Source organism: Osmerus eperlanus, chromosome 1 (genome assembly GCF_963692335.1).
Source record: "Osmerus eperlanus chromosome 1, fOsmEpe2.1, whole genome shotgun sequence".
NCBI classification, from domain to species: Eukaryota; Metazoa; Chordata; class Actinopteri; order Osmeriformes; family Osmeridae; genus Osmerus; species Osmerus eperlanus.
In genome coordinates, this window is record NC_085018.1 from 4,744,642 (window position 1) to 4,769,229 (window position 24,588).

General features: G+C 45.0%; 2 protein-coding genes across 5 annotated transcripts in view; both read left to right on the forward strand.

Annotated features, from left to right (window-relative positions):
* The window catches only part of plxnb1b (plexin b1b), a 73,694-nt gene extending 55,360 nt beyond the window's left edge, over positions 1–18,334 (forward strand). For all 4 annotated transcript variants that reach the window (XM_062456168.1, XM_062456190.1, XM_062456175.1 and 1 more), the window contains 29 exons: positions 313–421; positions 1,016–2,005; positions 2,518–2,652; positions 2,922–3,044; positions 3,738–3,831; positions 4,317–4,483; positions 4,594–4,745; positions 5,452–5,557; positions 5,746–5,882; positions 6,454–6,627; positions 6,748–6,949; positions 7,308–7,550; positions 7,812–7,991; positions 8,620–8,768; positions 9,016–9,116; positions 9,823–10,040; positions 10,824–11,002; positions 11,213–11,279; positions 11,471–11,617; positions 11,756–11,921; positions 12,139–12,242; positions 12,446–12,530; positions 12,695–12,861; positions 14,477–14,637; positions 14,907–15,054; positions 15,186–15,250; positions 15,407–15,482; positions 15,734–15,808; positions 15,977–18,334. In XM_062456168.1, coding sequence (XP_062312152.1) covers positions 313–421; positions 1,016–2,005; positions 2,518–2,652; positions 2,922–3,044; positions 3,738–3,831; positions 4,317–4,483; positions 4,594–4,745; positions 5,452–5,557; positions 5,746–5,882; positions 6,454–6,627; positions 6,748–6,949; positions 7,308–7,550; positions 7,812–7,991; positions 8,620–8,768; positions 9,016–9,116; positions 9,823–10,040; positions 10,824–11,002; positions 11,213–11,279; positions 11,471–11,617; positions 11,756–11,921; positions 12,139–12,242; positions 12,446–12,530; positions 12,695–12,861; positions 14,477–14,637; positions 14,907–15,054; positions 15,186–15,250; positions 15,407–15,482; positions 15,734–15,808; positions 15,977–16,081 — 4,825 coding nt within the window. In that variant the 3' untranslated portion in view covers positions 16,082–18,334. The remainder of the gene's footprint in view (positions 1–312; positions 422–1,015; positions 2,006–2,517; positions 2,653–2,921; positions 3,045–3,737; positions 3,832–4,316; positions 4,484–4,593; positions 4,746–5,451; positions 5,558–5,745; positions 5,883–6,453; positions 6,628–6,747; positions 6,950–7,307; positions 7,551–7,811; positions 7,992–8,619; positions 8,769–9,015; positions 9,117–9,822; positions 10,041–10,823; positions 11,003–11,212; positions 11,280–11,470; positions 11,618–11,755; positions 11,922–12,138; positions 12,243–12,445; positions 12,531–12,694; positions 12,862–14,476; positions 14,638–14,906; positions 15,055–15,185; positions 15,251–15,406; positions 15,483–15,733; positions 15,809–15,976) is intronic.
* Positions 18,335–18,446: 112 nt separating this feature from the next.
* On the forward strand, positions 18,447–23,517 carry si:dkey-19e4.5 (UBA_like_SF and PTH2 domain-containing protein). Its single transcript, XM_062456565.1, has 7 exons — positions 18,447–18,689; positions 19,677–19,790; positions 20,019–20,090; positions 20,209–20,283; positions 20,424–20,521; positions 21,467–21,581; positions 21,819–23,517. Exons 2-7 carry the CDS (start codon positions 19,683–19,685, stop codon positions 21,903–21,905), a joined length of 555 nt encoding a protein of 184 aa, XP_062312549.1. The 5' UTR covers positions 18,447–18,689; positions 19,677–19,682; the 3' UTR covers positions 21,906–23,517.
* Positions 23,518–24,588: the final 1,071 nt, after the last annotated feature.

Below are 24,588 nucleotides of genomic sequence, written 5' to 3' on the forward strand. Positions count from 1 at the left end.
TCTCTCTCTCCTCTCCCCGTTACATGTTCCAGAATGCTCAAAAAAAGAACTGACGCTAAATGAAATTAGACAAGGGACCTTTCTTACCACGATGTGCAGATTGGATGCAATTTGATTATTCTGTGGCTTGCTTTCCCTTTCTCCCCCTCCTCCCCTCTCTCCCTACATTTGATTTCTTTTCATTCAAAATTATCTTCCACTCTTTGCTTCACAGGTTCCAAACTCTTATAGCTCACACAATGTATTTCTCTCTCTGCCCTCTCTTCCTGCAATCAACTTTTCTGTAAACACCTGTGCTCGTCCACCCTCTAGTTGCCGTGGCTGTGTGTTAAGTCGCTGGGGCTGTAATTGGTGTGTTCATCAACACACCTGCACCCACAAGCCCACCTGCGAGGAGGGAGTCATCATTTACAATGAACACGTAAGTCAAAACACCCCTGCGAGTGATCGCGACAGCCACTGCAGCCCCTGTATAAAACTACAGCACCCGTGGTTGAGCCAGTCCCAGTGTGTTTTGTAGGATTTCCCTGGAACCCTCAATACCAGCGATCCTGTGTCTTTATATTTGTTATGGCCACATGCATTACTTTGGGAGACAAGTGTCAGTCCAGTATACACATTTGATTTTAGTAGTAATGCTGAAGGAGTTGCTTTCTATGAAGTGACTATGTAGGGCAATTATGGCCTAGAAAGGGAAGGCTACTTTGATTGACAATTTTTTTTCAGTGAGAGCCCATTTCTGTTGGTGAAGTCAACAATACTAATGTTTTCACTGCATATCATTCTACAAATTCAGATCAAAGATTTGACTAACAATCATGTTCATTTTCTTTGCGTTGAGTGGTTTGTCGTCGATGGTAACACGATACTGACTCCATCAGGATACGTGTTTCACATCATTTATTTTGTATACATTTCTTTCTGACATGTTGGGTTGTGTTAAAGTTTGTTCTATGGTTTGGTTTTGTTTCACTCACCCTCATGTCTTCCTCCCCTCTGCCCCCTCTCCCACCAGTTTAAACTCCCCACCTCGGCCCCTCCCACTGTCAAAACTGTTACCATAGCAACAACTGTCCCTACCACAACTGTAGCACCAACATCAACAACCCCCCCAACAATACCCCCAACCATTACAACCACAGCCACCATAGCTACAACAACCATAGCTAGTACAACTACAACAGAAGCCACTATGACTGTAGCTACAACTCAAGAGCCTTCAACAACACCACTGTCTACTACATTACCCACAACCACCATCACAGAGCCTGCAACTTCGCCCTCGACCACAACCATAGTGACCAAGGCTCCCACTACTCTGCCCCCTCCAACCGAAGCTACGACGTCATTAGTTGAGATCGCCACAACTGAGAAGAACAAGGAGGAGACGACATCCACAGTGATATTCCTTGCGTATGAGCAAACCGAAATGGAAACCGAAGGCCTCATGGTAACACCAGGCAATGTGGATGTTGCCACGGAGGCGGACTTGACCAATGTCACGTTAGCAGCCGATGATGAAGATTTGTACGAACTGACTCCACTGGCAGGTCCTCCAGAGTTACCTCCGTTGGAGGTGGTCACCGATTCCCCCCCTAGCAGTGTACCAGAAATGGACCAAGCACAGAGCCTTGGGGAACTCCCCAGCGAGACCACCCAGGCCTCGTCATCCGGCTACTCCCTTCCGTCCCCCTTCCCGCTGGGTGAGCCATCTGACTCGGAGCCTACCTTCCACCTGGACTTTACTCAACCTCCACAAGACCCCCAGCCACCCACCCAGGACACAAGCAGGGGCTCTGACCCAGAAGTCCTATTTTGGCCCGGGGAGGATGCAGATGAGGACTCTGAAGTCACCGTAGCGGAAAACGACACAGCCTCCTTTTCTGCTGCCACCGTGTTGTCGGGCGACGGGGAGGTCGACCACACCTCCCAGGCGTTTCCGCGTCTCATGGACGCTGATTCTGAGCTAGACTACCAGTACGACATGGCCGACACATTTCTTCCGGTGAGTTCCAGGCTGCTAAAGGGGCTTTGGCGGCCTTTCTCGCGCTCCCTGCTCTTGACTGGACGACTCTTCTCTAGAATCCCACAGCACTGACACCACTATCCCTGATCTTTTCCCTTATCCTCCTGCTGTTGCCAACTTTGTTCATGTTGTTGTTGTTTGATTTTCTAGAAATCTACCCAAAAAAGCGACTACCTCCTGCCAAACTGGAGCAGTTGTTTTTTTGTGAATGTTTACAACCATTTTAATTTGTTCATTTTAACAGGATAGTACAGCATATCATATTAACAGTATGATAAAAAACACAAAGCACCAACTTCAACCCAGTGCAGATCATTATGTTAACAAAAATAAAATGGATAATAATGTTAGCAAGGATATGTGGCAGGAGTGCAATTCAGATACATGTGTATGATTGTGGAGTGTGTGTGAACGTGAATGTGGGAGTGAGTGTGCCGAAGACTTGCGTGCATAAGTAACGTGCGTGCGTGCGTGTGTGTGTGTGTGTGTAGGGAGACGAGGGCTCCTATGTGAGCTGGGGCTCGTCAGCTTGTCCATGTGTAGAGAAGGTCCAGGGCTCTGCTCTTCTGCCTGTCAAAGTAGAGAAGAAGATAACCCTGCTGGCTCGCAACCTCCATCTGTACCAGGTACCCAACGCAAACGCGCACGGCACGCATTACACACACTTGCACAGACACACTTACACAGCTGAAATTAAGTTTGCTTACAGTTACACATACATCCACACAAACACACAAACAAACACACACACAGACACACAAACAATTTATCGAGACAACCGGAACACAATTTAAACCCCACACACAGGTGCATGCAGTCACCCGGAGACGCTATCCCTCCCCTTTTATTCATAGTCAAGTTCTGAATTGATGAATTGGTGTGTGTGTGTGTGCAGGACAGAGACTTGGACTACGAGTGTGTGTTGGTCATTGAAGGGCGCACTGTGGTGGTAGACGCTTATGTGGAGATGGATGACCTGAGTCCGTCCCTGTTTGACATCACTTGTCAGTTGCACCAGGTCAGTCCCACTGCCCTCTGGCTCTTATCCTCCCATATATGAAGCATTTCTTAACTGAAACACACATTCAAGTTTTTTCCTAGCTTTGCAGTGGAATCGTTTTGTACATAATGGTTCACTTAAAATCAACGTGGAGCTGGCATTGAAGAATATTTGCAGATTCCTAACAAATGTTTCAAGTTTGTTACCGATGAAGCTGAAATGTTTCCACTCTGCTATGAATCTCGTTTGTGCGTTGACCGTAGCTCTGTCCCCCTCCTACAGTACTCATACTCAGCTGTTAGCTCTGTCCCCCTCCTACAGTACTCATACTCAGCTGTTAGCTCTGTCCCCCTCCTACAGTACTCATACTCAGCTGTTAGCTCTGTCCCCCTCCTACAGTACTCATACTCAGCTGTTAGCTCTGTCCCCCTCCTACAGTACTCATACTCAGCTGTTAGCTCTGTCCCCCTCCTACAGTACTCATACTCAGCTGTTAGCTCTGTCCCCCTCCTACAGTACTCATACTCAGCTGTTAGCTCTGTCCCCCTCCTACAGTACTCATACTCAGCTGTTAGCTCTGTCCCCCTCCTACAGTACTCATACTCAGCTGTTAGCTCTGTCCCCCTCCTACAGTACTCATACTCAGCTGTTAGCTCTGTCCCCCTCCTACAGTACTCATACTCAGCTGTTAGCTCTGTCCCCCTCCTACAGTACTCATACTCAGCTGTGGTGGACGAGTACAACGCCATGGTGTATGTGAAGAGGAGGGACACCTTCCACGTGGACAGCGCCCCCGACCTCTACGGTACATTCTAGAACTGGACCGCAAAACATGGTGTACCTGTTTACCGAATGAACTGAACCCATCCACTAATCCACTAAACACAGTAGAAAGGTCAAAGTACATCGTTGGCTAGAGTTACCAATTTGTGTAGACGGATCCGATATTGACAGATTATCCTGTCAAGAGGGGTGGAGGGAATTTTGGTAAACTGGTAAGCAGTAATGGTGGCTGGTAGCTTTGTGTTGCACAAAAAGGCCAAACAAAGGAAGTATGACAATCACCTCCGTGCTTACCCCACCTCCTCGTGCCTGTCATTATACACACCTGAAGTCACTGTTGTAATTGCTTTCATAGTAGCAGACACACATAGACCCACACCCCTAACTACTCTCGTTCTCGCGTCCTCTCTTTCTCACTCCCACAAACACCAACTATTCTCTCTCTTTCTCTCTCCCTTTCTCTCTCTCTCTCGTCCCTCTCTCTCTGTTTTTCTGTTTGTACCGCAGTCACCTTGTACAACTGCTCGGTGGGGAGGTCTGACTGCAGCCGCTGCCACACTGCCGATGCCGTGTATGGATGTGTGTGGTGCGGGGGGGCTCAGGCTAGCTGCCTGTACGGAGACTCCTGCAGCGAGCCCATAGAGCAGACCTGCCCCGCCCCCGTCATCCACTCTGTGAGTATATCATTATCATCTTTCTTTAAATCCAATTATCTTCATCATATTTGGATGACCTGAAGTTTTTCTCTCAAAATAATGTGTAACCAGTTGTTGCTCTGGTGTAGATCGAGCCCCTGTCAGGCCTGGTGGAGGGGGGAACAGTGGTTACCATCTCCGGGTCTAACCTGGGGCAGAAGGCCGACGACATCCTGGAATCAGTTACTGTGGCTGGAGTGGCCTGCACAGTCATCCCCCAGCTCTACGAGATCTCCTCCAGGTACTGTCCAGAAGAGGGGTGGATGGGTGGGGGGGATACGTGGGGGGGATGGGGGAGGTGTGTGTGTGTGTGGGGGGTGCGCGTAACGTGTTTGGATTTGTCCGGTGTTCATATGTGTGTGTGCTCCTACGTATACTTGTGTATGTCAATCTGACATACACAAGTATATCACACATTGAGTGTTTGCCGACTATAAACCAGTACAGAATCAACAAGTTTTGTGACAAATGACACAAACAGCACTTGTAGCGGCAGACAGCAAGCCACACACTCGTGTGTGTGTGTGTGTGTGTGTGTGTGTGTGTGTGTGTGTGTGTGTGTGTGTGTGTGTGTGTGTGTGTGTGTGTGTGTGTGTGTGTGTGTGTGTGTGTGTGTGTGTGTGTGTGTGTGTGTGTGTGTGTGTGTGTGTGTGTGTGTGTGTGTGTGTGTGTGTGTGTGTGTGTAAAAGAGACAGTGGGTGTGAGTGCATGTCCTTGTCTGTTACAGGAGCAAATGTACTTCACACTGTAAACAGGAGTGTATTGATTTGATTCTGTCCTCCAGCACATTGAATTTTAAACTTAATAATGACTATGAGTTTCAAGTGCAGATAGTCAGACTTAATTTGAGGGTATTTGCGTCCATGAACCATGCAGGACTTACAGCCTTGTGTGTGTTTTGACTTGGACCATTATTGAATAATAACTTTGTATGTGTGCTACCATAGGATTGTGTGTCGGACCAAAGCCAGTGGAGGAGAGAAGATTGGCCAGGTGTCTGTAGAAGTGAGTGGGGGAGAATTTGGCCTCTCCAGCCAGAGATTCAGCTACCAGGTAAGCACGCACACACACGTACAGCGAATGCACATGCAAAGCGATGCACAAAACCATGTATTCACAATGAATCATCAATACATCTGAAAACCAACCCAAAGGTATTCATTGGAATGACGTTACTGGCGATGAAAATAACAATCATCAATATCTGAACAGCACCCTCCTCCTAACCCCTCACTCTCCAGGATCCCTTCTTGATGGAAGTGACCCCACAGAGGGGTCCCAAGGCAGGGGGCACGTCCCTGACCATCACGGGGAGGAACCTACTGACTGGTCGGCCCGCTGACCTCACCGTCACTGTGGGAGGGGTGCCCTGTTCCATGTGAGTGGACTCATGTCACTACACAACACACACATCAAACACACCAATGACTGCATATGGTATACCTGTTTATTCAGTCAGTTTGATACAGCTGCTTCTGTGAAATTATGCAAAGGATCTGAGATGTGGTCGCACCGTGTCTCGAAAAGCGCAGATGGTTCTTTGGTATTAACCAGGGAACCACCTGGGGCGGCTGTGGCTCAGGGGGTAGAGAGGGTTGTCTGTTAATCGCAAGGTTGGCGGTTCGATCCCTGACTCCTCCTTGGTCATGTGCCGAAGTATCCTTGAGCAAGACTCTGAACCCCAAGTTGCTCCCAATGGGCAGGCCGGCGCCTTGCATGGTAGCTCGCTGCCATCGGTATGTGTGAGTGTGAGTATGAATGGGTGAATGAGAGGCAAACATTGTAAAGCGCTTTGAGTGCCGCTAAGGTAGAAAAGCGCTATATAAATGCAGTCGGCATAAGTGCAAGGACCTCTATTCTAAGAACGAAATATGATCAAAACGATACTCAGTATCTCTCTGTCTTTTGGTTGTGTCTTGGTTCTCCCTCTCCTACCGCCTCTCTACCAGATCCTCAGTGCAGGAGTCCAGTGTGGTGTGTGTTACAGGCAGCAGCAACAGGACAAGCGAGCATCGTGTGACGCTTCACTACAGCAACAGTCACCGTCACCTCCATGACATGCCCTACCGCTACACCCCTGACCCCAACATCACCAACGCCGCTCCTGCAAAGAGCTTCCTTGGGTGAGTGTGTGTGTGTCGGCAATAGCTTTTGTCCATTTCGCAACTTAAGTCTGATAAACAAAATCCTTGGATGGTTCTGTGGTCTTCAAAGGTACAAAAAAATATATTGTGTGTGTTCAGTGGCGGTCGTCTGATCTTCGTGTCGGGCCACAATCTGGACGTGGTCCAGGATCCCAGGATGGTGGTGACCGTCTCTCCCTACCAGTCCCTGACCAGGAGGAGGAGGAGTGGAGGAGGGGAGCAGGAGAAGGTGGGGGGCAGGCGTCGTAGGATGGTGCCTGAGGTTGACTGCCCTGGGGATCCTGCTTGCTTACTCAAGCAGGTTGGTGTGGTTCTATGCTTTTGGGTAGTCGGGAGCAAAGAATTGCAAAAATGTCAGTGCCCCCTAAATTTATACCTCACCTGTACAGAAAAGAATCATCCAAAAGATTTATCTTTGTATTTTTCATCTTTGTCCTCTCTCCTCCCTCTCTTTTTCTCTCCCCCTTCACTCCCTCTCATCCTTTCCCCTCCATCTGACCCTCCCTTGGCCCTGATTTCCTTCTTCTCTTCCTCTTTGCCCCCTTCCCTCCTTCTTTATCTCTCTCGTCCCTCCTCTCCTCTCTCTCCTTCCCTTCCTTTCCATGTCCTTCCCTACCTTCCTTCCTCTCCTCTGTCTGCCTTCCTCTCCCTCCCTCCAGTACGTGGAGCGCTGCGAGGTCAACTCCTCCTCCCTAGTCCTGTGTCGCAGCCCAGCCGTCGTGGCCTCGGTCTGGGGCTCCCAGGTGGCTGTGGACTTTCTTCTGGACAACCTGCGCTTCCCATTCGGTGCCGTCAGCCCCCAGGGCTTCCTGTACGAACCCGACCCTGTCCTGCACCCCCTCAACCAGCACGACCCTCTCCAGCCCTACCGCTACAACCCTGGCAGCTTTATTCAGCTGGAGGTCGGTACTAGGGGAACTCTGCGGCTAAGTGGCGATGAGCTCTTTGTGGATTGTTTGGAGTTCAGTTAGAGAAAGGGAGTTTTTGCAGTGGTCTGCTAATTGTGTTGTAGCTGGTAGAAATGAGGGATGGAAGCTTCCTCACTCCCGTATGCTCTCTCCCTCATCATGGCCTTCTCTTCTTACTTCTGTCTCTCTCACTCTTTCTCTCCCTCTCCCCCCTCCTTTTTTGCTCTTTCCTTCTCCTTGTCCACCCCACCCCAGGGAGAGAACCTGGACCTGGCAATCTCTAAGGATGAGGTGGTGGTGCTGGTAGGCGAGGGGGTGTGCGCGGTGAAGACCCTGACCAGGAACCACCTCTACTGCGAGCCCCCGCCCCTGCAGCCCGCCCCCGGAGGAACAGGGAGGAAACGCGAGGGCGGTGACACACTGCCCGAATTCACAGTGAGTCAACTCTACGTCATTACACTCACAGGGCCACAGTGGTGACGCTGTGCAAAGAAAAATACACAAAACCGAAAAACAACATTGCGTGTGTCATATACTATGATTTATATCCAGTTTAAATAACTCTTAAAGGCAGGGTAGGCAAGTTGTACACGATTCAAACCAAAATATCCTACCTCCTCCCTTCAAAGCCACTCCCACAAAACTACAGTAATGAGCATTGAGTGGAGGTGCAGAGTGCGCGCAGGTAGGTAGGTAGACAGACAGGTAGCACGTCCAATCAATAGTCAGGATTAATGCCTTAGTCCCTTAATGATTGGTTGTGTTTATTACAGTATTGTGACGCCCACATATGTCGGAATGATTTCATATTACTGTCAAACCTTTAGATATATTGGTTGCTATCAAGACGTATAGTTACCTTCGGCAAATATGACAAAAAGTGCTTCTCAACAACATTGCCTACCCTGCCTTTAAGGGGTTACTCGAAAGCAGATTGCTGTAGGCTATATCGTTAAAGTAGCTATCTTGCTCTGTGAACAGAGTTGCTTATTTTCATCACAACCTGTAACCAGAGATGTTTTATCCACAAGCTGACCCATCTGTATGCGTGTGCGTGTCGCAGGTCCAGATGGGGAACCTGAACTTCTCACTAGGGAGGGTTCAGTATGACACCCTCAGCCTTGCAACGTTCCCCCTGGAGGCCCAGGTGGGGGTGGGGGTAGGGGCCTCTATAGTCGCCCTCATTGTCCTCATCATCGTGCTCATATACAGGTGAAGGTTTTTTTCTGTGTGTTGATAATATATATCTGTACATGTGTCTCAGGCGTTTCTATACTGAAAGATAACATTCTATTTACTTTGTTTTTCCATACTCTTTTCTCTCTTTCGCGCTCTCTTTCGCGCTCTCTCTCTCTCTCTCTCTGTCTCTCCTCTCTCTCTCTCTCTCTCTCTCTCTCTCTCTCTCTCTCTCTCTCTCTCTCTCTCTCTCTCTCTCTCTCTCTCTCTCTCTCTCTCTCAGGAGGAAGAGTAAGCAGGCCCTGAGGGACTATAAGAAGGTGCAGATCCAGCTTGAGAACTTAGAGACCAGTGTGAGAGACCGCTGCAAGAAGGAGTTCACCGGTGAGGGCATATCGTGGAGGACTTGACCCTAGGGACCAAAATGGAAGGGGGTTAGAAGGAGAGTGAGGGAAAGATGTGGGGAGATGAAAATATGAAAAGGACCAAAAATATCCTTAAGGAATAGGCAAAGGACTCGAATACGATGAAGAAGAACGAAAGAAAAACAGGGATGGAAATGTTGAGGAAGTAGAAAAGTAGAGGCTTGAGAAGCCCCTTGGTGTTTATTTATCCATCTCATGCGGACGGATCCGTTTTGTTTTCGGACAGACTTCACAAAATGATCTCATTACATAAAGTACTGGATGTCTCCCAGGTTCCAGCCTGCTTCCGAGTCTAATTTTAGAAACTCGCCTTCCAATGTAAACAGTCACTGTTTTCAATGTTCCTGATACAGCCCACTAGCATTTTGTTTCAACTTCAACATTCGGGTATTGGTACAGCTCAGTGGGAGAGCATTCAACTGCAGATTAAGAGGTCCCAGGTTTAAATCCCCCACTGTACATCGCTTTGGATAAAAGTGTCTGCCAGATTTGTACAAAATTATTATTATTATTATTTCTATTCTAGAGACGAAAGGATAGATTATTTAGTTGTCTACACATTGGTTTTCCTAAACTACGAAGCTACACATGTGGTCCACACCATTGGAAACAAATTAAAAAAAAAAACATTATTTTAAGACCACGCCTCTGACCCCGGCCCTCAGATCTGATGACAGAGATGATGGACATGTCCAGTGACCTGGTGGGCTCGGGCATCCCCTTCCTGGATTACCGGGCGTACGCCGAGCGCATCTTCTTCCCGGGCCACCGGGAGTCCCCGCTGCGGCGAGGGCTGGATGTGCAGGAGTGTCGCAGGCAGACGGTCGAGCAGGGCCTGCTGCAGCTGTCTAACCTGCTCAACAGCAAGCTGTTCCTCACCAAGGTAGGGGGACGGTCTAACCTGCTCAACAGCAAGCTGTTCCTCACCAAGGTAGGGGGACGGTCTAACCTGCTCAACAGCAAGCTGTTCCTCACCAAGGTAGGGGGACGGTCTAACCTGCTCAACAGCAAGCTGTTCCTCACCAAGGTAGGGGGACGGTCTAACCTGCTCAACAGCAAGCTGTTCCTCACCAAGGTAGGGGGACGGTCTAACCTGCTCAACAGCAAGCTGTTCCTCACCAAGGTAGGGGGACGGTCTAACCTGCTCAACAGCAAGCTGTTCCTCACCAAGGTAGGGGGACGGTCTAACCTGCTCAACAGCAAGCTGTTCCTCACCAAGGTAGGGGGACGGTCTAACCTGCTCAACAGCAAGCTGTTCCTCACCAAGGTAGGGGGACGGTCTAACCTGCTCAACAGCAAGCTGTTCCTCACCAAGGTAGGGGGACGGTCTAACCTGCTCAACAGCAAGCTGTTCCTCACCAAGGTAGGGGGACGGTCTAACCTGCTCAACAGCAAGCTGTTCCTCACCAAGGTAGGGGGACGGGGCGGGAACTCTGTCAGGTTCCACCTAGTCCAGAGACCCTCTGTTGTTCCGAACCGACGTACAGAAAGAAAGTAAAGAGAACATGGCAATGGTAGTGGTGGTGTGGCACACACACACACACACACACACACACACACACACACACACACACTGGTTCATCCACCAAGAAGAACGGCATTTTAGCCAACCACCAGAAGCTAACAATCTCTCCTCTCCGGCCCTCCTCTTTGTTCCCTCTGTCAGTTTATCCACACCTTGGAGAGCCAGAGGACTTTCTCCCCGCGGGACCGAGCCTACGTGGCCTCCCTCCTCACGGTGGCACTGCACGGCAAACTAGAGTACTTCACTGATATCCTAAAAACGCTGCTCAACGACCTGGTGGAGCAGTACGTGGCCAAGAACCCCAAACTGATGCTGCGCAGGTACGACCGACAGGAAGAGGATGGGGGGGTGTGGTGTGGTGTGAAGTCTATGCCTGTTTGACCAACAAAAGAGAGAATGACCGAGAGAGATGAGCATAGGCCAAAAAGTATGTTTTAAATAGAATCTGTACAAAACGTATGGTTCAGTGAATGTTGTTGCTCCATTGCTGGGGTTGAACTTAGATTTTTGTTTTTGTTTTGTCCTCACAGAACAGAGACGGTTGTGGAAAAGTTGCTGACCAACTGGATGTCCATCTGTCTCTATGCCTTCCTCAGGGTGTGTGCTTTTGAAAAACTCATTCAGACACGGCCGCTCATCTTGATACACTTACAAAAAAGTTCACTACAAATATGCTAGCCTCAGCCACAGCTAGCCTGGTTGTAGGGACAACTGACATTTATTTATATTTCACTGACCCTGACCCCGCTATGCTAGCTTCTAACGTTGTTTCTTGTCTCCTCACCCAGGACTCTGCAGGGGAGTCTTTGTATATGCTGTTCAGAGCCATCAAGCACCAGGTGGACAAGGGTCCTGTTGACGCGGTGACGGGGAAAGCCAAGTATACCCTCAACGACAACCGCCTGCTCCGAGAGGACGTGGAGTACCGCACCCTGGTGAGGAGACGCGCACACACACACAATCGCCTAAAACGGACCATCGAAGACTGATTTACACGTGGAGTACAGGTTAATTTATATTGACACGTCCTATGTATCTCTCTCCGGTCCTAATCGCCCTTCCCCACACTCCAGACTCTGAACGTGCTGATGCAGGGCGGGGGGGTAAACGAGACCCAGCCCCTGCCCTCCAAGGTGCTGGACTGTGACACCATCACCCAGGTGAAGGAGAAGCTGCTGGAGCAGGTGTACAAGGGCACCTCGTTCTCCCACCGGCCCCACACAGACTCTCTGGACCTGGGTGAGGACTCGCGCACACACCCACACACACGTGTCGTGTTGGCTCGCAAATCCTTAAATTCACACTCAAACGCTCACTAATACACCTATGTATGTATTTATGTGTGTATATTGTGTATGTACAGTGGATGTAAATAGAGATGCACTTTTAGCACACACATGTCGTATCTGACGCTGTGTGTGTGTGTGTGTGTGTGTGTGTGTGTTGTACGTTTCAGAGTGGAGGTCTGGAGTAGCAGGTCACCTGATCCTTTCGGATGAGGACCTAACATCAGTTGTCCAGGGCAACTGGAAACGGCTCAACACACTCCAGCACTACAAGGTAGGTTTTTGAAGCCATTACAAAATAGCATAAAGATTTGCATTCGAAACAGAAATGTTTTTACCTTATGAGTCCTACATGTATTCTTTTTTGCACTTTATTATTTGACTTTTATTACATTATTTCGATGTGTTTTATTCTACAGTTCGCAGAGTTTTGATTAAAGAGTTCCTAAAGGGTATGGAACTGTTGTTGTTCCTCAGGTTCCAGACGGCGCCACGGTTGCGTTGGTCCCGCGCCACACCAAACACATCCACCATGACAGCCACGACTACGTGGCCGGAGAAAGTAAATCCTCTCTCTCCTAACGACAATAACGGAAGTCAAAATAATACAGGGGGATCGAACTGACATAAGAATTGCATTTAAACGCCCTCCCCCCAACACACACACACGCCAACCTCTGAATCCCCCAACCCCCTCATCCGTGCTGTATCTCTCCACCCCCACAGAGACGCCCATGCTGGAGGATGCGGACGAGGGCGGCGTGAGGCTGTGGCACCTGGTGAAGGCCAGCGAGGAGCCCGAGCTGCCCAAGCACCGCCGGGGAAGCCTGAGGGAGAGGGAGAGGGCCAAGGCCATACCAGAGATCTACCTCACACGGTTGCTCTCCATGAAGGTAGGGAAGCACGCACACACCACACAGACATCCTATACACACACCACGCATTCACACACAGCACACCACGCATACACACACACACCACACACACATACATCATACACACATACCACGCATACACACACACACCATACACACCACACACACAGACATCATACACACACCACGCATACACACACAGACCATACACACACACACCACGCATACACACCCACCAAACACACAAACACCACACAGACAACGAATATATATTCATAGATGCTTTATAAGGTTTTTAGGTTTAATATTTTTTTTATTTACATACAGAATATTGTTGATAATGCTTGGAACGATGCCATCTTTAATAGGATTCTTATTATAAATGTATCTTATTGTTAATTTGTGATGAGTGTTTTGATGGATTTGGGCCCACATTAGTCAATGCAACATAACTTCAGTGCACAAACTTCCAGCTACAAACCTTACAGTTCGCAGTCTTAATTGTCAAATTGTTATGTCCATATGGATGGGTAGGCTACATCCATTTATTGCCAACACCTGTTTGTTGGTAATTATGAGTAGTTCAAATGTTTGGAAAGGAACTAAGAGGACTGCTGAACGTTTTCTATAGATTTAGCCGTCTTAAGCACGGCTGGTATTAAAAACGTCGTTATTCCATCCATTTTTTAAATAAATCATGCATCATAGTTAAACTGAGCCTAGCTGTTTTTTGCTGTTGTGCTCAATTTCCACCAGATTTGTCACAATGCTTATATATGGTTAAGATTTATTAATTTAGAAACTAACCGAGAGTTATACGACCTGGGTTAGACTGATGATAAACTGCAGGCCCAGTAATTGCATTGCTTGTAAACTGAACATGTTTTTCTTCTGTATGTTGTACTGCTGTGGTTGTGTGCCGTTATGCTTTAAACCATATTTTTATTCCATAGCCCCCTTCCCCTCTCCCTCAAAAAGCTTTTGCTTTTTGCCAGGCCATCTTTATAAATAAGAATTTGTTCTTAAATGATTCTGCCTGGTTAAATAAAGGTTAAATTAAAAAAATCTAAATAAAATAAAAACATGGTGAACTACATGCCATCTTAGAGAAGGGTCAGATGGCTGAGCGGTTAGGGAATCGGGCTATTAATCAGAAGGTTGCCGGTTCGAGCAAAATGACTTTGTGTCCTTGGGTAAGTCACTTCACTGTACTAAGTCACTTCACTGTACTAAGTCACTTCACTGTACTTGCCTCGGGGGGAATGTCCCTCTACTGACAGTAAGTCGCTCTGGATAAGAGTGTCTGCTAAATGACTAAATGTAGAGAAACTACCCCTTTGGCCTGATCTCCTTAAAGGTAGGGACAATATGTCATGTGTGTATGTACATGCATGTCACATGTACATACACACTCAGTCCCATGATAGATACCTTACAACCTTGAATCTACTTCCGACAGCTGTAGTTATTAAAGGTAGACCATCTGTATTGCACCACAATACCCAACTTCACACTTTTCTCTATTCTTTCCTTCTGTCTCTCTCCCCCTCCTGCTCTTTCACCCCCTCCCACTTCCTCTCCCTCCCTGTGTCTCTCCCTCCCTTTCCATACCTGTCTCTCTTTCTCTCTTCAGGGAACTCTCCAGAAGTTTGTGGACGACCTGTTCACAGTGATCCTGAGCACCAGTCGGCCCGTACCCCTGGCGGTCAAGTACTTTTTCGACCTGCTGGACGACCAGGCAGGCCACCACGGCATATCCGACCCCGAGACGATCCACATCTGGAAGACCAACAGGTGTGCGCACACACTCAAACATTTACTCATACATGTACAAGTTCTTGCCTTATTCCTCTCATATTTGTTTTACTATTATCTCACAGTTTCTTTTTTGTCTCTCTCTATCCCTCACTCACTTTCTCTCCATCCCTCCCCGATCATATGACAATCTCTATCCCTTCATCTTTATACCCCTCCCCCTCTCGTTCATTTTGTCATTCCCTTCCTTTCTCCCTCTCCTTTCTCCTCTCTCCCTCTCTCTCTTCCTCTCTCTACCCCCCCTCCAGTCTTCCTCTGAGGTTCTGGATCAACATAGTGAAGAACCCCCAGTTCATCTTCGATGTCCAGGCGTCTGACCACGTTGACGCTGTGCTCTCCGTCATCTCCCAGACCTTCATGGACTCCTGCACCCTCGCTGAGCACAAGCTGGGGAGGGTGAGGAAGTGGAGGGGGGGGGGGGGGGGGATTTTAGTTTTTTGTAAAAATTTGTTCTTCCTTGCTTTTTTCTGCTCACATTGTTTTTCACTTTCTTTACCTCTGCTTTCTCACTCATTTAACACCTTTAGGACTCTCCCATCAACAAACTGCTGTATGCCAGAGACATTCCCCGCTATAAGCAGATGGTGGAAAGGTGACTGAGTCTGTTAATCTTTTATTTTAATTTTGCATTCAATTCCAACCATCTTGTGAGTCAGCAATAGAATAAAGGACTACAGTTTTAAAGGTATATTTTAAACATAACCATCTGGCTGACTGATGTGTGTGCACATGTGTTCACATTCTGTAGATACTACGCTGACATCAGGCAAACGATATCAGCCAGCGACCAGGAGATGAACTCTGCCCTAGCAGAACTGTCCAGGGTAGGTGGAGCACACTGGCCTTACACAGATAATAATATATGGAAAGACAAAAACAAACTTTCTTAATCCCCAAGGAGAAACGGCACAATGTTGATCATAAAGGTCAGAGAACTGTGAAAGGTGAAGTGTCTCAGGTCTAACTTTAGTAATCACTTGTTGCATGAGGTAGATTTGAAGGTTTTAAGATATGTAAAACAGACTGTGTATGTATATGTGCGCAAATCTTTTTTTCTTAATTTTTCCCCCCCCAGAATTACTCAGGCGAGTTAAATTACCTTGTCGCCCTGCACGAGCTGTATAAGTACATCAACAAGTACTATGACCAGGTGAGTCTTCTGACTTGCATCTGTGTTCTTCCCTGTCACTGCTGGCAGGATATATAACAAGTTTACTCTTCTTTTTTTTTCCTTTCCTTCCATCTTATCTTTTGTTCTTGCTTTCATCCTTCCTTCCTTCTCTCTCTCTCTCTCTCTCTCCCCATCTCTCCATCCCAGATCATCACAGCATTAGAGGAGGACACCACTGCCCAGAAGATGCAGCTAGGCTACCGGCTCCAGCAGATAGCCGCCGCTGTGGAGAACAAGGTCACCGACTTGTGACAGAGGAGCGCCAGAGTTGCTCGGCGGAGGAGGGGGGAGGGGGTGAGACCCAAATAAGTTAGACAGTGAGCACACACTGTAGGTTTACACTCTAGGGATGGGTCTAATGAGGAGAAAAGAGGGAGCAGGGAGAATAGGAATGGATGAATTGATGGACAAATAAATGGAGGAGGATAGACTGATGGACAAAAAGTAACTTACTCTTTTGTGGGAGAAGGGGTGCAAGGAGGTGGCAATGGACTGAGTACCCCCCTTTACCACTCCAAGGATCATGGGGTGAACTGGGTGTTCCGCAAGCCTTGACTGACTTTGGAGTGCAATGGATTTGGAAGTGAATGGAACACACAAAAAAATATTCTAAGAGTTGACCATGGAGCTCCAAACTCCACAGGTTCCTGTGCGGTGGACGTGACCGCTGTTGTGAATAAACACACACACACAGGGCAAGGATTTTGTTTGTCACTTTTTATTACCCACCGCTGGACGTCTGCCCTTCTGTGACATCTACCTCTTCTTGACCCAGGTGTGCAAAGGGTTCAGTGTCAGAGTTCAAACTAAACTCTAAGGCTAGTTTCTAAACATTCTGCCATGTTACAAGAAAATACATTTACTATGAAAAGCATAGGGGCTTAGATGCTGTATCACCTTGCTTTACCTCAGTTTACCATAATACATCACAATACTTTTCTCTTATAGATTTATGTTATTTAAATGCTCACATTTTTATTTATACACATATCCTGACCAACAGGTACTGCTAGCACATATCCGTTTAAATGGTGGAATTGCATAGCATGAGTTGGGAGTGTTGAAAGACTGATGCGCACACACAGCTCTCAATCATCAGACATTTTTCAGACTTTTTATATCTTTTCACAATTGATTCGGGGCAGTGCTGAAAGGTGGAATAGTTGTGGCGGTAACCATTTGATGAAGTCCATCAGTTTTTCCTGTGTTGTTCATTATGTCACAAAACTAGAGGGAAGAGAACAATGTGGTCAAGAATGTTTTCAAGTTTCAGCAGAATGCTGAAAGGTACTCCAAGCAAGAGGCTGTCTTTTAGAAAGTACAGAAAACCAAGTTAATTATGTTTTTGTGGATGTTTTGTTGGTGTTGATTGAGATTTTGACACTTCTAGTCTAACAATCACTGGAAAGACACTAGAATCTCAACATGGGATTGCTTTTTAGAATTGAACCATAGAGGTATATGCCCCATGACATGGCATAGCTCTGTACACCTTTCTGCATTATATATTTTTCACATTCTTTTACATTTTCATCAAGGAAAAATATGAGTCATGTCTCACTTTGCTTTGTTGTAGTGTTTTAATTTGTATGGTTTAACTGCCTGGATCTGTGTTGCAGTTTTCTTATTGAACACTAGATGGAAACAATTTCTATGTTTATAGAACTGCTTCTTTATATACAAAACACTCAAGGATGCTATGACCTGGGGATGTTAAAACACACTTCTTTTTGACAGGTATGTTGTTAGAATTATCCATAAAGCACACTGCTGTTTTTGTGTTTTATATGATATACAGCCATTTGTCTAAGATTCAACAAGTGTTTATAATTTTATCAACTCAAATTCTGGTAATATTTATATGAAGCTGGTAAATGTTTACCCAGTCAATCTGAGGTTGTGAGTGTTACTTATCTGACTTTACAAAATTGAGAATTTAGACCACCGGATGCACTCGACGTGTTCCAACGAATAGCGACCAAAAACTGTAAGGCCTAAGGAAGAATTATCAGTGAACTGTGTCTTATTTCTGTACTCCAAACAAGTTGTTTTCCAAACAACTCCTTGGCAAGAGTGTGTGATGGATGTATTTGTTCAACATGGTCCCTTAAGTTCTATTCTGCTGTATATATACACCCATGCCCAGAAATTACACATTGTAAGCAAGTCATAGAGTAATGCAATCACACTACTTACCATACGCAACTAATGGCTCATCTGAATGGATGATTTGTACTGTCCTATGCTTTTAATGTAGATGACTATAAAACCTGAGTATGATGGACACGGGGGTCATTTGAGGGAAAACTGTAATTATTGTTAGGGTGTATAAAGTTCTGCTATGTAGAGCAGGCTCTGCAAGGAGCAATTTTAAGGATGTTTCTTATTTTGTTTGTTAATATCATTTGTACATAGTGATTTAATAATGTAACTTGTAGCAACTTAACCTGTTTAATAAGATAATGTGCAAATTCTTACAGATGGTGAAGAAATAAAGTATTAAAATTGTTTTTATCTGCTTTTTTAAATGATTATTTATTGACATGATGAGTAACATGTTGCTGAATTGAAAGTGGAACGCATCTTTCATTTTATTTTCCCCTTACAACCTATTTAAAGTAAGAACAGGATGTCAGAGGACTTTACATTTGATGGCTTCCGACTTACTTTGGAGCAGCAATTCGGTACACAAAATGGTGTAAAGAGAGAAATTCACCACCGCTCCATTTAAATGAATGTCATCTATCCACAAACAACAACCTGTTTTTGACGCAGTGATTCAGGAAGAAGGAGATACTGGTTTTCAAGCAAGCTTTCTCAGCCCACTAATTAACGCTAACAAGCTAGCTGCGACGCCCAGGTAGGAGTGGCAGCTACCCGGCGGTGGTGTATCGCTATAATGCTAGCCCTAGCCAGCTAGCTCAAGTCTTGAATTAATGCATCTTCCATTTCATACTATGTTTGTTTGCTGAATTGGGATATGCATTTGCTTACAAGTCCTTTAATGCATATAACTAATTGGGCTGCATCACCAAGTATTAGCAATGCACGTACTAGACGTAGCAGCCTAGCTAGACTAGCTAGGTTTTAGTCATTGTTAAATGGCTAGGCTATCTAGCATTTCTTGGACCTAGCTTTAGCTGCTAAGATCAGTAACCAACTAAGCGTCTAACTATTGCTACACTATCAAGTTAAGTAACTAGCTAGCTACAGAACGGTAGCTATTGCACGGGTAACACTAGGCTAGCTATGCTAGCTAGTAAGCTGGAGTCTACACGGTCTGGGCAATCAGAGGAAGTTGATTTCTACCAAGGCTGACAGCTTTGTAGAGCGTTTGCCTTCCGTGACTTGCGACCGAAATACTAAATAAAGATTAAAATTAATGTCATATAATCTTAACATTGCGTAACCATGACATGGGGCTGATGTTATACCGACATGAATAATGGTCAATAATATCCCTGTCAGACTTGCTGCAGTACCTGCAGTACGTTTGCAAGTTAGCATGAGTTGCCATTAAACGTAATCTTTAGAAAAACGAATTACCTAGTTGAATAGCTAGCAAGCTTGGCGGCGATAGTAGCGAAGCTTAAACCTACCCTTGCCTAGAATACGAAATACATAGTCTTTGCTCGATCTAGATACACAAAGTGTCATGATTGTGTCTCAGTTGATCTAACAACCTGTGTGCACCACTTGCCGTGGAACCTCAGCTACCAAGTTACCACTAGCTTTCTGGACATGCTCATTCGAAAACCAGTTTTACAACAATTTTGTGTCAGAGTAAGCTTATATCAAATAACAATTTCCAAGTCAACTCTTACTTTTCATTTTTTTGCTGCCTCAGCTAACAATGGAGCCCTCTGAGCAGACAGGCCCAGATTCTGGCTCGCAGGAGGTCAACCCTGTGTACCTGCAGCAGCTGAGAGAGCTGGACATCCCAGAGGAGGCTGCCAAGCAGGTAAAGCAAGTCAAAAAGCTTCACAGGGTGCTATCCCATGCCCTCCTTGGGCTGTCCTAACAAAGGGCCTCTTACCTAGAGCGAAATGGATATGAAATGTCACATCCTGACTGAATCACTTAAATTCATTCGATTATATTTTTCAGTTCATAACTTTTACCTGTTGATTCTCTCACTCAAAAAAACAACAACTAATGGAGTAAAGAGGTTGTTTGTTCCTGTCCCCAGGCCCTCTTGCACACCCGAAATGTATCTGCTGAAGAGGCTGCCATGTACTACTTCAACAAGCTGGAGAATGAGGTGCCCATAAGATAGCCTTAGTCCACACAGGTACACCGTGGTACATTAGCTCTGCTGTTCTGTGCCTTGGACCTGCGATTAACAACTTCCTGCTTCTTCTTTTATCTATTCGTTCTAGGAGGAGGGAGACGATGACCTCATGTTCAAGATGGTGTTTGTGATGAACATGGAACTCGCCATGGGTGTCGGAAAGGTCTTTTGAGAAATTGTTGGAACATTTTGTTGAACGTCTTCTTGGTTTAGAAATAATGTGGCTAAAGAATTGACAATGGTGGTTTGTAAAGAGTGGTCTCTGTCTCTGTGAGAGCTAAGTGTGTACGCTGTATCCCTAAGGTGGCAGCGCAGGTGGGCCATGCCGCTGTGGGACTTTACCAGGCACTGCAGGAAAAGAACAGCTGGCGGGAGATGGCCTGGAAATGGGACCACGGAGGGTAAGAACCCGCTCTGGATCCATTTGAGTCTGGCGCGGTCTTCCCTTGTGCCATTTAAACTGGTGTTACATCAGAGGGAAATACAAATGTTGTTGATTGATTCAAATAACATTCAAAGTTGAAGGAATGACCACAATTTTGTAATTTCATCAGACAGAATACATTTCGACAGGTTGGCAGTAGCGTATGCACTTCATGTACCGTATTTCTTCGTTTATTACAAAATTATCATTTTTGGTGCAGCGTTTATTTGAGGGCGGTGTTTAATTAGTAAGAGAGATTTAGAGAATTGCAGCTGCAGTGGCCATAGACAAACAAACAATAGACGAGGTAAAACACAAAGCCTAGTATAAAATTTAAGCCGCGCGTGTGTCTACATTGTGTGGAAATCGGAAGCAGCATGAAACGTTGTTACACTTTAACTTTTACATTTTAGCTTTGAAGGCCTTTTGGAACGCTTGTGAGAGTCGACAAGCTAACAGCAAGCGAAGCACGGACAATTTAATGCTCCGATAAAAGTTTAAGGTTGTTATCGCATGTTAGCGATCTAAGGAAACCTCTATTCCCTTGTGAACAGCATGCAGCCAACAATGTATGTTGTTGTGTCTGTATTTTACTTTGGCGAACGTTATTTACATGCTGCGCATGTCCTTGTATGTTCATATTAAGCTAATGTGGTCTTTATTTTCTCGTTATACTGTGGGTTAAGTTTTCACGGTGGATTTGGAGAACAAGCTTTGTGTCTGCCAGTGCATCGAGGGAATCATAATACACTTGTGATTTACTTGTGTAATAAATACTGTGTTTGAATTTAACCAATTAAATAACCGTTTTCTGATTTTTTTGGTTCAGCGTTTAATCGAGGGCGGTGTTTATTTGAGGGCGGCATTTAATCTAAAGAAATACGGTATTTTATGGTTTTCTCATATGTGCCTGTCTGTGAAGGGCTAAGAAGGTGGTAGTGCAGGGGACCAACATGGCTCACCTCCTGGAGCTGCAGGCCCTGGCCATGAGCCTCAGCCTTCCCACCTATCTGGTCCAGGATGCTGGCCTCACACAGGTAAGACAATGGCATCTACCTAACCCCTATTGCCACTTTTATCCCAAACTTAATTTGTCTTTTCGTTCCTTATGATAAACAACAATCGTCCAAGTAAATAAAGATGATTATTATATATCCTGATACATCAAATAGTTCAGTCACTGGATCCATATGAGTACTTTTATAATGCTACCACAGTGGTTAACTACCAAACATTAAATCGCTTAAATCCTGCGTACCTCCGGCCTTTGGCAGGTGGAGGCTGGTTCCCGTACTGTCCTGGCCATCATGGGGGAGGAGGAGATGGTGAACAACGTCACTGGAAGTCTAAAGCTGCTCTGAGGGACTAAACAGCAAAGTTGTGTGATGCCGCTGGGGGCAACCAGCAGAGGGAGGCATTCCTTCACAGCAAGAGGCATGAAAGAGCGTAACAACAACCTGTTAAAAAAGGAAAACAAAAAAAGAGAAAAACAAGACATGACCCAAAAGAATAACACTCAGCCATTTTTTCCCCTTCCGTTCCCTGTCCAAGCCACTGACTGGAGATTTGTGGGGAGCAGATGGGAGTCAAGAGAACTGGTCCCTTGAGCAGACTACATTGTTGAAGGCAGGACTACTATTCATGTTGACATACATCTTGGTGATAAGAGAAAATTCCACTAGTTAAAGGGAGAGTCCATTACTATATATGATCATCATATCAAAGTGTATATGTGGTATATAAAAAAAAAACATGACGTCCATAGTAATTTTTCCCCAGCTAAAGGTATGATTTGGCGTGTTTTGGTGATTGTACATTACTGTTGTTATCGTAATTTAAGGGGATAGATATTCAATCATTATGAAATCCTGCTAGATTTAGGATCTCCCTGTAAAAGTTACTGCTCAAAGAGTGCTCTACTCAATGTTATTTTTTTTCTATGTGTAAATTAAATGGTGTTTGTATGCAACATTATCTCCCAAAGACCCTTATCCTATAGAAACTAAAACACTACATAGTCAAATGGCCATCTTTATGTTTAAATATGTCCATTAAGGCCATATATAATCTGGTGTGCCATTCTTATGATTCTGCACTGTTTCCGATGGAATTTCTTACATTGTTGATTTTCTTTTTGCAAAAGGAAAATGTTGACGCATTATCAGAAAGGTACAATTCCTAGATTTGGGATTTACATTGAAATAACACTGACTTGTATTTCATGATAGCATTTGAGAGGGAGTGACAGACTGTGGATGAGAATTTATTTTGTGTTGATACTTAGTGCCCCAGCATATGTACTCCTGCTAATTCTTGTGTATAACAATTTACACAAGTAAAATGTTAAACTAAAATGTGGTCTTCTAGTTCATGATCAGTCTTTAGTATACTTGCCTTAGGTGAGTTAATAAATCAAAATGTTACAATTTTAAAATGAATGAAGAATATGGAATTTGCAATGAATGTGAAATTATTCAGTTGTTCACACACTTATGGTCTTAAACATTTACAAAGAATCTTAAAAGTTTAAATGTCTATTGTGTCTTAACTCTCCTTGTTCTTTGGTTTAGACAAAGGAATTGTATTTGGACGTTGGGTTGCCATTCTAAGCTGTTGACAAGTCAAGGTGTTCTCGTGGCAAAATATTATTTTTGCAGAATGATTTGAAGGAAAATGTGCATGTTACAGTTAATTGAAAGTTTTATTTTTTCTTTAAATGACCATTTGAAAATCAATGGCCACATTAATCTCTGTAACGTTTTAGCACTTTGATACCTCCCTGTGTTACCACTCATTTGTTTAAAGACTGAGGAGACAAATAAAATGCCTCCAGGTCAACTAAATGACACAGACTTTTGTTATTGTTTTAGGTATATTAAAGCAATATGTCATTTCAATGTTAGAGAACAGTTAGTTAAGATGTGACATTTTGTATACTTCAGACATATATTTGATTATAAACTTGTATCATGATGTAATTTCATGAATTGGAATAGATCTGCATGCCACGTATCAAACCAGCAGTGGGGGTGGGCAGATGGAATTTCAAGCGAGTAGCTGCTTGCTTGGTTAGCTGGCCCATGTGACATAACTTGCAATGTAGCTAGTTCACTGCACTGACAATAGAGGTATTGTGGAAGGCTGCCTTGGTCTGGCATGGTTGCTGGGAAACTTGGAAATACTTCTCCAGAAAAAAAATGTAGTCACATGCTTCACTAGTTCTGGCTGAAGAAGCATGGGGTAAATTTCCTCAGAACAGCTAAGCAAAGATAATATGGGGGGACTGGATACATTCTACTACAACTTAATATGGTTAATACCTGGCCTGAGAGCTGATGCAGGAAACAACATATTGTTAACAGTGTTTTGTTCACTATAGTCATCAATAAAATCTCAAGGCATAGACATTTATTTTTGGAGATGCAAGCCCATGTCTCCTCAGTTTACCTATCAAGGGTTAGCAAAAAAATAATCTATCAAAATGAAGGCAAATTGGGGAATGAATTCTTAGAATTGAATGCCACTTCCTTTTCAAGTTATTATTGAATTTATTTTAAAGGAGAACTAGGTAACTTATGTTTCATATTATAATACTATCAGAACCATATGTGTGCAACCACCAAGTGTACAGTATATGACTCAAATAAAATAAAAGTATATGGGAAACATGAGAAGCGTATTCAAGAGTACATGTTTCAATAAACAAATCCAGGATATCCTAGCCCACAAATAGTGCAACATTAACTTAACATGCTATACTGTAATGCAAAATTCTTTGTTTTGTTCATGCCACTTAAATATAAATGCTAAATGTTGCTTTCTTTAATTGCGTGTAATATTAAATATCAAGCATTCAGTTTACAAAAAGTTTTACAATGTTACAAATTCGAAACATTTTGCTTTCCAAAACGTTTAAACGTGCTCGGTGTCACTCCTTTCTGAGTTCCGGCCGGGGGAGTGGCTAAACAAGAGAAGACAAGGCAGTATTGATTTACATTGTGTAAAACTGTATCCTAATTCACTAATTGATTGGTTCTAGTGTTA

What these genes read in the sequence shown, in the direction of transcription:
- si:dkey-19e4.5 (XM_062456565.1), top strand. Translation starts at nt 19,683, where the DNA reads ATGGAGCCCTCTGAGCAGACAGGCCCAGATTCTGGCTCGCAGGAGGTC. An exon ending in TGGAAATGGGACCACGGAGG is followed by an intron (nt 20,522 to 21,466) that starts GTAAGAACCCGC and finishes CTGTCTGTGAAG; the next exon opens with GGCTAAGAAGGTGGTAGTGC. An exon ending in AGGATGCTGGCCTCACACAG is followed by an intron (nt 21,582 to 21,818) that starts GTAAGACAATGG and finishes GGCCTTTGGCAG; the next exon opens with GTGGAGGCTGGTTCCCGTAC.